The sequence below is a fragment of the Vulpes vulpes genome, chromosome 9, assembly GCF_048418805.1.
Source record: "Vulpes vulpes isolate BD-2025 chromosome 9, VulVul3, whole genome shotgun sequence".
Lineage (NCBI taxonomy): Eukaryota > Metazoa > Chordata > Mammalia > Carnivora > Canidae > Vulpes > Vulpes vulpes.
Genome location: NC_132788.1, coordinates 59,855,624 through 59,869,095, shown reverse-complemented (window position 1 = coordinate 59,869,095; position 13,472 = coordinate 59,855,624). Strand labels below are relative to the sequence as shown.

General features: G+C 41.7%; 1 protein-coding gene across 8 annotated transcripts in view; it reads right to left on the bottom strand.

Annotated features, from left to right (window-relative positions):
- The window catches only part of TAMM41 (TAM41 mitochondrial translocator assembly and maintenance homolog), a 52,346-nt gene extending 40,305 nt beyond the window's left edge, over positions 1 to 12,041 (bottom strand). For 2 of the 8 annotated variants that reach the window (XM_026016890.2, XM_072720276.1), the window contains exons 1-3: positions 11,635 to 12,041; positions 8,771 to 8,953; positions 6,333 to 6,425 (exon numbers count right to left, since the gene is read on the bottom strand). In XM_026016890.2, the coding sequence (XP_025872675.1) occupies positions 6,333 to 6,425; positions 8,771 to 8,953; positions 11,635 to 11,769 (411 nt within the window). In that variant the 5' untranslated portion in view covers positions 11,770 to 12,041. Of the gene's footprint in view, positions 1 to 6,332; positions 6,426 to 8,770; positions 8,954 to 11,634 lie in introns of those variants that run through there. The other 6 variants (XM_072720277.1, XM_072720280.1, XM_026016892.2 and 3 more) reach the window with 6 other exon arrangements.
- Positions 12,042 to 13,472: the final 1,431 nt, after the last annotated feature.

The window sequence follows — 13,472 nt, the reverse complement described above, 5'->3', positions numbered from 1 at the left end:
ACAGCAAGGAGAAAGGATGATGTGTATCTCAAAATACAGTTTATTCTTTAATTGTCAAAAAGGATATTATAAAACATAACTGTTTTAATAACTTAAGAACCTAACTTCTATTTTTCACCTTTTGTCCCTACTTTTTTTTCTAAGGGAATATTTATAAAATCCAAACCTCCCATATGGTAGGTAAGCCACTTTATTCAATATAACCAACTCCTCCCTTGTAATTACAGCACTTAATAGCCCTTAATTAAGCCTTTCAGCACCTGGGTGAGTTTAGCATTATTGCAATCATCTGCAGAAAGGAAAATGAAGGTGCAGTCCAGTAGCATGACTTGCCCAGCGTTGCATAATGAGCTGATGGCAAAAATCAGGGTAACACCCTTATACTTGGCAGATCCAGCTCTAAATATTTTGAATTATTCTCATGCATTCAGTTAGGGATCTGTTCTGGCTAACTTTTTTGTTATGGTTGTCCTGGTTAACTTACCTTGAAAGATGATTAAAAGAAATGTTAAGTTCCTATAGAACTCCTATGGTCATTCCTAAAATAACTTTCCCAAACTCTGTATTCCATATAGAATCATGGGTCTAGGAAGGCAACCTCCTCATCTTACTAATGGGGAAACTGAGGCCCAGGGGGTTAAAAGATCTCCCCTTGAGAAGTAGTGGCACACCAAAAGAGGACCTACGTCCCTGATCTATCCAGAGCTCTTCTGACAACCCTGTGAAGCCTGTTTATTACTTTCCAACTCCTGTTCTTCCTCCTCATTCACCAGGTCCTGCTCAATAATTCTTCATCCTCTCTCTCTTTGGTGGCTTTTACAGAAACTCATGGAAACAGAAGTTAATCTAAGATGCTAACAAATCAGTATGTTTGGAGAAATTTTCCTATTCAATGCAATACATTTGTTCTCCAAGAAAATTGTTCTACTTAGGTTGTAAAAAAGCAGTCTGTTTGCTTTTTAAGGTTAGAAGAGTAAAAATAAAAGCATCCTTACACAAAGGAAAAATATCAATTCAGAAGACTCTGCTACTGGGCTGATCTGCTTCTCCAGTGTAAAGTGACCTAGGAACTTGTCTCGGCAGTACTGTTATTTGTGGTTCAGAGTGAAAAGCCAGTGAACTATTGGGACACTGCCAGAGAGGCCTGGGAAAAAAAGAAAGTCCTTAGATTTGTGAATAGCTGTTTGTATCTTACTGGGAATGCCCCGACCTGAACCGCACAGATAGCATTAGCACTACTGCCAAGGAGAAAATCGTTACTGGAGAGAGGAAGGGGCAAATCTTGAAGGGACTTTCAAAAGCTCAACTTGAGAGATTTGTGAGTGCCTTTCAAGATAGAAAAAAAAAAGAGTCACATGTGGTCTCCATTATAATACAGTCACATGGAGACTGTCCTTGAATTGCAAACAGTGAAATTATAGTCACAAAGAACACAGCTCTACCTAGTGTTTAAACACTCAACCAGTAACCAAATGACACTTCCCACAGAAGTTTTCCATTCCAAATGGCCAGAAAAGTTAATTTTCCTAAATGGCCACTGCTTATTGACCATGAAGAAACACTGAACATTTGAGCTGGATGAAACCTTATCATCTACCTGTTGGACTGTGGGTACTTCCAGGGCGAGTAATGTGGTGTTATTTTTTTATTCCTTTAGCAGCACCCACAAAGAAGAAACTTAGTTGTCTCTTGAATAAGTAAATTAATGGCTTAAATTTTGCATTTCAAAGGCTAGGGGTGCAATCATTTGCTTACAGCTGGGCAGAGCCAAGACCAGTAAGTCAGGTTTTCCAACTCTCTTTCAAGAATCTTTAATATCATTGGGATTTTTCTATCCACAGAAAAGTAAATCAGTGAAGTTACAAAATGGTAATAATTGCAAAACTCTATACTAAAAACCATTGTGCACTTTAAATGGTTGAATTGTATGATATGTGAATTAAATCAATAATTTGATATAAAAAAGCTATATTAATAGCAAAAAAAGTGAATATTGCAATGAATACATTAAAATAAATACAAATTCTCTTAACAAAGTAGCAAAATACCATTCTATGTCAATGAGAATGCTTTATAAAGTCAAGCCAAATTATCTATACGCTAAAAACATGAAATACAAAAATCCAGACATGATAAATTAAGGAAGTGACTATTAATATTAGAGTTCTTTGACTTAAAAAAAAACCCCTGTCCACAAGATTCTATTAAATTTCATGGCTCTTTCCTTGAAAAATGTCTTGGTAAGTGACTCAGAAACTTATAGGTGCACTAGAAATAAAAATGACTTATCTAACCTCAACTACACGGTAAGTTAATGGTAAAGCAGGATAGAAATTTAATTTACACTCATTTTTTTTCCAGAAACGCCCATCTTTTTAAGCAGGGTACTCCTGTATATTTGAAAAATATTATTAATGAACTTTATTTTTTAGAGCATTTTCAGAGTCACAGCAAAACTGCAAAGTACAAAGAGTTCCTATATACCCTCTGTATAATCCTTTAAAAGACTTGAGAAATTCTGTCCTATTTGCAATATGGAAGATAATTTTAGAGCTTTAGATGATATAACTCCTTCTTTTAAAACATATAAAAATAAAGAATTCGCACTCATATTCTCACAATTCTAAACCTTCACCTATTTTTTCTTTTGTCCACAATGCTACCAAGCCTTTCTTTTCATCGTATTTGTGTTCATGTTTAATTACTATATGCTGCCACCTAGCGGTGAAAATCATTGGCTTAAAGATCGTTGCCACAGAGCATTCTCTGGTTAGCAGTGATTTCGATGTGACAGGGAAAATGCTAATGGGAGAGAGTAAATTCACCCATTTATTATTTTTTTATTTTATTTTCTATCATGTATTATGTTCAACACTTTCAAATGATTCTTAAGATAGCCTAATTTTCTTGAGTTGTTAATTAATAAGCCTGAAGAATAGTCATTGTTCTCAGTAACATTTTCTTTTCCAAGTTAGCTCAGAAATGCAGTTTTTATCAAGATGAGTGTAGCAGTTACTACTGGTCACGAGTTGCTATTTTTATTTTATAAGGATATGTGACATTTAGATGAAATATGAGGTCATTTCCAGTGCTAAATTCTGAGATTTCATGGCATTTCATTTTCTAAAGCTATTTTTTTAATTGAAATATATTTTTTAAAGATTTTATTTATTTATTCATGAGAGACAGAGAGAGAGAGAGAGAGAGGCAGAGACATAGGCAGAGGGAGAAGCAGGCTCCACACAGGAAGCCTGACATGGGACTTGATCCTGGGACTCCAGGATCACGCCCTGGGCCAAGGCAGATGCTCAACTGCTGAGCCACCCAGGTGTTCCAGAAAATTGAAATATTCTAAGCACAAAGCACAGTACAGAGAATAACACAACATTTTCACATTCAATATCTCATTTTATCCCAAAATAACTCTGAGATAAGCAAGGACAAAGAGAAAGGAACAATCATTTCCTGAGTATCTACTAAGTGCCAGGCATTTTAGATCTAGGCATTTCTTGAATGAAGTTAAAGTTGGTGTCGTCTGCCCAATCCACAGAGGAGGATGTCCCAAGGCTCAGGGAAATTAAGTCACTTGTGCAGGGTCATATAGCTAGGGAGCATCACAGCTGGGACCCAAACCCTAGATCTGATTCTAAAACACTCATGCTCTTTCCAGCATTATTATTCTGCCCCCACTTGTCAACACCTTTGTGAAGGCAAGTACTGTATTGTTACTCCATCCTACAGATAAATTACCTGAGGTTCAAAAAGATAAAACAAGTTTTTCAAGTTCACATAAACAGCTAACAAGTGACAGGAATAAATAAGACCCAAGGCTTCTAATTCTGCTTTCATTACTCTTCCCATCAGTCTATATTTTGTAAATTTATTTCATTTTTAAATCTTTTTTATTTTTTAAATAATCTCTAATTACAACTTGAGGCTTGAACTCACAACCCCAAGATCAAGAGTCGCATGCTCCACCAACTGAGCCAATCAGGTGCCTTCATATTTTATAAACTAAAAAAAAAAGAGAAAAGAAAAAAACTTGGAAAAAAATTAATATTTACAAGTCTTCAATGACATTCATTCAATTATTTTACTAATTATCCAGCTTTACTGGATTATCTTTACTAATTATCCAGCTTAGAAATGAGAAATTAATCTACATAAATATGAAATTATTGCAGTAAGCCAACTGCTTCTGGACTTTAAAAAATGTTTTTGCTGGGGTTCTAGTGGCTTAGTCAATTGAGTTGCCAATTCTTGATTTCGGCTCAGATCATGCATGATCTCAGGGTCCTGGGATAGAGCCTCAAGTCAGGCTCCACGTTCAGCAGGGAGTTTGCTCCAGAATTCTTTCCCTCTCCCTCTGCCCCTCCTCCTGCTTGCTCACACGCCACACACACACACACTCTCTCTCTCCCAAATCTTCTTTTTCTTTTTAAAGATTTTATTTATTTATTCATGAAAGACACAGAGAGGGAGAGAGGCAGAGACACAGGCAGAGGGAGAAGCAGACTCCATGCAGGGAGCCAGATGCGGGACAGGATCACGCCCTGGGGCAAAGGCAGGCGCTAAGCCGCTGAGCCACCCAGGGATCCCTCTCTCTCTCAAATCTTAAAAAAAATGTTGTTCACTGAAGCAAAGATTACATACAGTGAAATGCACAAATCTTTTTTTAAGGTTTTTAATTTTATTTATTAATGAGACACACACACACACACAGAGAAAGGCAGGCAGAGACACAGGAAGAGGGAAAAGTAGGCTCCATGCAGGGAGCCTGACGTGGGACTCGATCCTGGGTCTCCGGGATCACACCCTGGGTTGAAGGCCACGCTAAACTGCTGAGCCACCCGGGCTGCCCAAAATGCACAAATCTAAAGGGTACAGCTTGAGGAATTTTTATATATGGACATACCCATATCTGTTGCCCTGGATCAAGTGTTTCTGGGTATTTTAATGAGCTACACTATTAAATTCTAAGTCCAGAAGCAAGGCAAGAGAATTGTGATCCTTGTGACTACCTATGTATATCAATAGAGATTGAGGGGTGGGGGGGCGGTGTCCGGAGAGGAAGAGGGAGCCAGAGAATCTTAAGAAAGTTTGACACCCAGCACAGAACCTGAGGCAGGGCTCAATCTCAGGATCCTGAGATCATGACCTGAGCCAAAATCAAGAGCTGGATGCTGAACAGACTGAGCCATGCAGGCGTCGCTCAATAAAGATTTTTATGACACAATCAAGTGAGCTAAGGTTGTATAAATCTCTAATCTTTTGCCATAACTGACAAAAAGGGGAGCAGCAGAATCATACTTATGGAGACATCTGAGAACAATCCACATACTTGATTTTGGGGCCTGAGACCCTCTAACAGCACAAAGAAAATTGTTCCTTGCTGTGAGATTAGCAACTGTGACTATATCACATAGTTCTTAAACTATGAACAGATTCCTTCATAGAAAATAGGCTATATATAAAGAAGAAACATAATACGCAAATACAATGCCAAAAGTTCGAGTCCTTTGGGGCACCTGGGTGGCTCAGTTGGTTGGACATCCAATTCTTGATTTCAGCTTGGGTCATGATCTCTGGGTCATTTGATCAAGTCCCAACTCAGCAGGAAGTCTGTTTGAGATTCTCTCCCTCCCTCTCCCTCTGTTCCTCCTTCTGTGCTCTCTCTCTGGTTCACTAAAATAATAAATAAATAAATCTTAAAAAAAGAAAAAGTTCAAGTTTTTATCACTTTCTTTTCCTGTTTTATTTCTATTGCAACTCAGGGGGAAGCCCACCTCTTCTAGCAGCATCCTAAATGAAGGAAGGACCTTATAATAGGATCTTACCACTGGCCTGAGGAGGGTAAAAAAGGGGATCAGAATCTACTCCCTTCTGAATGACTACCTGGTTCATTGATTTATTCAACAAGTGTTTGCTGAATGTTTACTATGTATCAGACACTGTCCCAAGCATTGCTGGGATACATCAGGGGGCAAACAGTGCCCCATGGCACTTAGACTCTGAAATGGTGATCTGAGTCATGCTGATAGAGGCTCCACTGAGGCACTGGGCACCTCTTTTGCCATCCTCCCTAGCCCGAATGGCCTGACACCGAGCCTGATCCATTCAGACAACTGGAGTATCTTTAGAGAGAAGACAGGAGTAGTGTGGGTAATATCTTGATATTGTTTGGCACAGAATTCTCTAAGGAGTAAAAGGAGTCTGAAATTCATTTATGTTTCTTGGAGTTCCATCTCATTGCAATCAAACACATCAAAGCAAGTCAGGTTCAGAGAGGAAAGACATCCCTAACTGTGGCAGCCAATAAGACACTTGCTCACCGGTTTTTGCAGTCGTCCAGCAATATATAAGTTATTCCAGTTGAGGAGATCATCAATCAAAATGTTAGTGCTAATGACCCCGTATTTGATAAGCTAGAAAAGAGAAGATATGGGCATGAAAGACAGCAAAATACCACACTCTTGCTTTTGTAAATGTAAAATATAAGGAAAAAAATTTCCAACCAGACTAGCACCTTGATTTCCAAAGCCACTTAAAATCTCTGCCTTGTGCAAACACACATCTCCATCAGAATCTTTCACAATGGATTAGTTTCCAAGGTTGATCTGTTCCCTCAGGGATGAGGTGAAGCGATCACTATCTTCACTCAGGCTCCTGTGATGTTAAAGGCACAGTGGCTCTTAAAGGCTATCTAGCACATATTGGTACTCACTGAATTGGAAAGAAAAACTGGGTCTGCACCACAGGCAGTTTGAGAAGTGAAAATATAGTTCATGCTTCTCATTTTAGAAATAAATGTAATAAATGGTGTACCCATTATTTACCATTAATAGCAGAGTAAAAACTAGGTCCCTGAATGTCAGTCTGGGCTTCCAACGTTCGTTTTATCACAAAGTACAGGAAATTTTCTTTAAGTAGTTTTCACCAACATCCTTTATGTGGTGAATTTCTCTTTCACTATTGAGTATTTCAAACACTTTTATAATTACAAAGCCACATCCAAAAATTAAACCTCTTTATCAGAACTAAACACACGGAATTATGGCCAAGCTCATTTCAAGAGCAATTTGTACAAACCCTGAATGTAGTTGTTCCAAATTACAAAATCCCATTTGCTTCAACAACTAACTTCAGACCCACTTTGCTAAACTTCAGTAGCCAAACAGCCTTCTCAGGCTACAAATATCTAAAAAGTAGCTAAAGAATTTCAATTAAAAAGCACAGTCCCTTTGGCATATAATTATGCCCTAACATTTGCTTACTGGAGCTTATAATATTGTTTGAAACCACTAATTAGAGATGGACTCAGCATAATACTAATTATGGAGAAAGAACAAAGCTACGTGCTTGGCATGACTAACGTGGATGTGGAGAACTGCACTGAGCAACCATGTTCCCCCCAATCTGGCCACGTTATGGCAGAAAGCCTTTCTTGCTGCAGGCAAGTAACAGCTGGGAGGTAATGTTAACACCACTGACCTGGGAGTCAGGGGCCTGTCATATCAAGTTGCATGACCTCATGGAAATCATGTCCACTCTCTGAACTCTCATTTCCTCAACAGCAAAATGCAGGTGAAAAGTAAACAATCAGAAAAGTAAACATATGGCCCAGGGCTATGCAGACATCACCAATCTATCATAGTACTCATTCCTGCCAAGTTCAGACAAGTTTTCAAAATCCTTCTCAAGTCCGTAATCCAACCTCCTGCTCTTCAAAGCGTGGTTCATTGACCGTAGTATCAGCATCACCTGGGAGCTTGTCAAAAAATGCAGAATCTCAAGCTCCATTCCAGACCAACTGAATCATAATCTGCATTTCAACGAGATCCTCAGGTGATTCATTGACATATAAAGACAGCTCGAAGCAATCAGCAGCATAGAGCAGAATTGGCATAGCTGGTGGAAACTGTCGATGGCAGCCTGGCTCATCTCTAAAGACTACATGACTTAGTCTCTCATTGGTCCTCTTGGGCTGCAGTCCCGCCTAGTTCTTGGAGCTCTCTTAGAGACTGGGCCCCTTCGTGTGAAAAACAGTTCAGCAGGGTTCCTTCTGTTCCTTCTGGGATCTGTGCTTCTTATCTGCTCTCCAACAGGGAGATGGGGTGTATCCTCAAATTCCATCCACTTGCTGGCACCAAAAGGTTCCTATCACATGACACCACATGCTCCTGACTACCTATGACTACCTCATCCTTCATAGGCCTCAGTATTCATCCTACTGACCAAACCAGTGGTTCTTAACATATATTTTCCAGACCAGCAACATCAGCATCATTTGGAAGTTAGAAATGCAAATCCTTGGTATTAAGGGAGTAAATCTTAAAAGTTCTCATCATAAGAAAAAAAATTTGTAACTATATGTAGTGATGTTAACTAAACTTATTGTGGTAATTATCTTGCAATACATACATGTATTAAATTGTTACTTTGTACACTGAACACTAACACAATGTTATACAGTTATATCGCAATTAAAAAAACACAAATCTTCAAACCTCACCCCAGACCTACTGAATCAGAAATTCTGGGGTGGGGCCTAGCAATCTGTGTGTCCAAGAAGCCCTCTAGGATGTCTGATGCTTGCTCAAATTTGAGAACCACTGGCCAAAGGCAACAACTAAAGACAGTCTCTCTCAACCATCTTTATCCAGCAGGAATGTGAACATTTCCTGACTGCAAGAACATACATATTCAGCTGGTATTCTAATATTTAATTTAATAACCACCCAAGTTAAGACAAAGGTCCAAAGTCACTTACCCTACCATCACACATGATGAATGGATTATAGTAGACTCCAGCACCATAGTCATTCTGGACAGTGGTGATAATCTTGGGCCCCAAAACTTTCAGGAAAGAGTAATGGTTCCAATTTTTTTTCAGGTTCTTTGAATGCCATGCAACAGGGTCATCTACTGTGAAAACAAAGTCCAGCATGGCATTCTGGGAATGAAGAGGAAAATGATTTTAGTTTTAATTCCTCAAAGGCACCTAAAGTGGAAAGCTTGCCAATATGGCTAATAAATAGAAGCCCTGAGGCTGTCATCAGAAATTTAAGCAAGTCTCTGGAACCAATCTGAGCTTGTTTTCATCAATACACATAGTAATGGCAATGCTTCCTCAATATGGATTGTCTTGTATCGTAGTTCATTCTATCCTCAAAAATAATCCTACAAAGTAGGTATTGGTATTATCCCAATTTTATAGAAAAGGAAGTTAAGGCACAGAGTAAGTTCCATGCCCACAGACACAAAGCTAGTGAGTGGCAGACACAGTCTGGTTCCAAATTCTGTGTGCTAAACCTTATGCCACCCAGCCTTTCATCTAAATGTAGCTAAGTGTTCCACTTTTCTTCCAGGTCAAATAACACAGTATGGATAAGCTCTGTAAAGTATTATATAATGGCAAATAAGTTACTTTAACTCTTACCTATTCACCAACCACTCACTGAGCACCTACAAGGAACCCTGGTAGATTGGGGGTAGAGGTAAAGGAAGTCTACTGGGGGGAATAGACAAATTCTCACTAAGTGAATTTGATAGAAGAATGCAAAATGTACTAATTTCACTCAGGATGAGGTCAGAAGAGGAATGAGAAATTTTGCTCTGAAGTTAACGTTCTTCAAGCCTCCGGTAAGTCTCAGTCTTGAAGAATGTGCAAGAGTTCAGCAGGCTTGGTGGAAGTATTAAGTATGGGGAAGGGAAGAGAGTCCTGTTAAAGGAAAGTATGCTTGGGGCTCTGAGAGCTAGGCATATTCTGGATGCTGCTTTTGGTTTGATAGAGCTGGAACAGAACACAAGCAAGGGAGACCAGAGAGGGAGGCTCGGATACCACCTTCAAAAATTTTCCTGCAGAAGAGCTCAATGGAGGGAAGAAAGACTACAGGCTGGGAAACCACATAGGGGGCTAACTGCAAACTCCTAGGTGAGAAATGAAAAGATATTAAGTAAGGCATTGAGCGTAGGGACGGATCTGAGAGAGACTTCATGCTGGAATCTGTAAGACTTGTTATCTTGTAGCGAAGGAAGGTAAGGCAAAGGGCAGAAAGAGCCTTTTCAGAGTAAAATCTTCACGGAAAAATGAAGAGGTGGCTATTGAATCAGAAGGCTAAGGTCTGCTCTAGGTTTCTCAAAAGCCACAAACTACCAGTGAAACTTAGGATTTGGGGTGGATGGGCAGCCCGGGTGGCTCAGCGGTTTAGCACCGCCTTCAGCCCAGGGTGTGATCCTAGAGACCCAGGATGGAGTTCCACGTCGGGCTTCCTGCATGGAGCCTGCTTCTCCCTCTGCCTGTGTCTCTGCCCCTCTCTCTGTGTCTCTCATGAATAGATAAATAAAATAAAATAAAAAAAAAAAGAGAGAGAGATTTGGGGTGGACGTATTTTTTAAAAAATAATTATGTCAATGTATGTTAGAAAAAGTAACTAGCCTATAATAATCTATAATTTCTCATACATCTACAACTTAGAATTTTTCACATGTTGTCACCTTAAAGCAAGTATTACTTAAATACAATATAGCTGGGAAACAGGAAATCCAAGCAACAGTATAGATGGCCTTAACAAGGAGTGAACAGGCAAATTTTAACCTAAACACAGATTACAGCCAGGTGTTCAAATCCAGGACGCCCTATCGCAATCATTTCCTTAGTTTAATAAACTAAGATGAAAAAAAATAAAAAAAAAATAAACTAAGATGACTATGAATTGTTATGCCGTGCATGACCTACAGCAAGTAAAAAATCTCGTTTGCCAGAGAACATCTCTAGACTCTTGCTCCTTTCATGTTGATTTAGCATACGCTCTACAGCCTTATTGGGGAAAGTCTGTAACAGCCTCATTTAAATGAGAATATTTGCCTGGCACTCCGCTGCTTTATGTCTTGAATCTTGTCTCCCCCTTGGAAGCACTCCCCCCCCCCTTTATTTACAGGAACAAAAGTCTGCAATCATTAGGAAATCTGTACCCTCCCTGCTGTTGCGCTCAGGCAACTTTGAAGAGTAACAGGACCTAGTCCTAAATAATTATCCTGAGCATGGGTAAATAAATGTATTAGTCACCCGCTAACTTTTGCTGGTAACTTCACTGCACCTGCCCTGGCCCTACAACCAGTCCTGCCAGCTTCCTCAAGTCCGGAAAACCACCTGGTACCTCCTCCCACGGCTATCGATGCGACTCTCACATCGAATTGGCTGTGCATTAGGATCACCAGGGAAGTTTTTTAAATTCCTGAAGCCCTGGTCTCATCCCAGACCAAGTACATCAGAACCTCCTCAAGCGGAGATTGTATTCAAAAGGCATCAGCATTTTTGAAAGTTTCTCGGAAAACTCCCCCATGTTCAGCTAAGGCTGAGCACGCCGGGCAAATAGCTCCCGTCTTCCAGCTTGCCTCTGCACCAGCTTTTCCCTCTGCGTGATCCCATCTCCTGTTCTAGAGCGAAGTGGGCTCCCACTTATCCTTCCAAGCTCAGCTCATGATGTCATTATACCAGGGACACTCTGCTACGGTTTGCACTGGACACGTGGATCGCGCCGAGCAGAGGGGCAGCTCTAAGGCGCGGGATGCAAAAGGGCCTTCGTGAGGACAGGCCGACTGCGGTGGGGCTGCCCCCGGGGCCAGGCTCACCTTCTGGTCTGCACTGGGCCCCACCTGGCGGTACACCCCGGAGCCGTAGGCGAAAGCCAGGCTCAGCTCCTCGGGGAAGTGAGACAGGATCCTGCGGAAGGCCACCCCCGAGCTCTGCAGCGCCTGCAGCGCCATGGGGCCGAGGCTCAGAGACAGGGCCCCGTGGCGGAGCAGGGCAGAGGGCAGCGGGCTGGGAACGGGTACTGGGGCCGCCCAGGAAGGCTGGCGGGACGGAAGGGGGGGACCAGCCCGGACAGCAGACGGCAGCAGCCGGAAGCGGGGGCTGGAGGGACCGGTAAGCACGCCGCCCTCGAGGACCGCCCCGCTAGGCCGGGAAGCGCCGGGTGCGCCCCGGGTGGGCTACGGGTCACGTGGGCCGAGGGGCCAGTCCTGGCCACGCCTCCCGCAGGCACGCGCGCTTCAAAGGCTCAAGAGAAGACGCTCCTCCGCGGGTGGGGACGCCAGGGCTCCGTGGTGGCTCCTGGTGGCCGGAGGAGCGCACTGCAGGCTGGCCTCCTCGACCTGGGACTTGGGAGACCAGGCCGGGGAGAGTGTCATCTAATTGAACTGCTTTTTTTTTAAATGAAGATTTTATTTATTCCTTAGAGATTTTATATATTCATTAGAGACACACACAGAGAGGCAGAGACATAGGCAGAGGGAGAAGCAGGGAGCCTGATTTGGGACTCGAACCTAGGACCCCAGGGATCACGGCCTGAGCCAAAGGCCAACGCTCAACCACGGAGCGTTGTGCTCTTAACCATGTGCTCTTAACTGAACTGCTTTTGAGCCTTAAGAAGGCTTTTTTTTTTTTTTTTTTAAGATTTTATTTATTTATTCATGAGAGACACAGAGGAGAGAGAGAGAGGCAGAAACACAGACAGAGGGAGAAGCAGGCTCCATGCAGGGACCCCCGATGTGGGACTCGATCCGGGGTCTCCAGGATCAAACCCTGGGCTGCAGGCAGCGCTAAACCGCTGGGCCACCCGGGCTGCCCAAGAATGTTTTTGTTCTCAGCTCAAACACATTTCAGTACATGGCTATAACATCATGCATATGTACTGCAGAATACTTTTTAATGAGGTGAAATTCATGTAACTAAAATAAATGGTACACTCCATGTGTGATTCAGTGGCATTTAGTGCATTCGCAATATCACACAACCATCATTTCTATCCACCTCCAAAATCGGAGATTTTGAAGGTTTGAGGAAAACACACGTAAAATTAAAATCATATCCAATTCCACCATCCAGAGATTATCACTGTTAAGATTTGGCTGCGATTTTTTTCTGACAAAAGCTCTTTTCAAATCCAGTGATGGGTATGAAAGTGTTCCATGAATGGAAAGGGACTGCACCAGTGTTCTCTGATATTCGTATTTAATTCTAAGGGTGGAGAAGAGTCTTTGCCTTTGCCTCGGGGATTGGTCTCACAGAGAAGCATATCAAATGCAATTTCTAGAGGAAACAGGACGCCAGGTGAGACCTCACCTGTTTATGTATAACTGGAGAAACATCCAAAATCACAGGAGGTACTTTAACTTCCAGGACAGAGACTTTTCAAATACTCTTTTCTTCTTCCCTGTTGTACTCTACCTTTCTAAAAGCAGAAATAGTGGGATGCCTGTGTGGCTCAGTTGGTTAAGCAGCCCACGTTGGATTTGTGCTCAGGACATGATCTCAGAGTCCTGAGATGGAGCGCTGTGTCAGCTCTGCGCTGGGTGTGGAGCCTGCTTCAGATTCTCTCTCTCCTTCTGCCCCTCCCTCCTCCCTCCTTCTTTCTCCAAACAAACAAATGAACAAGCAAAAAGCAGAAATAGCAATAGCTAATTTTGGT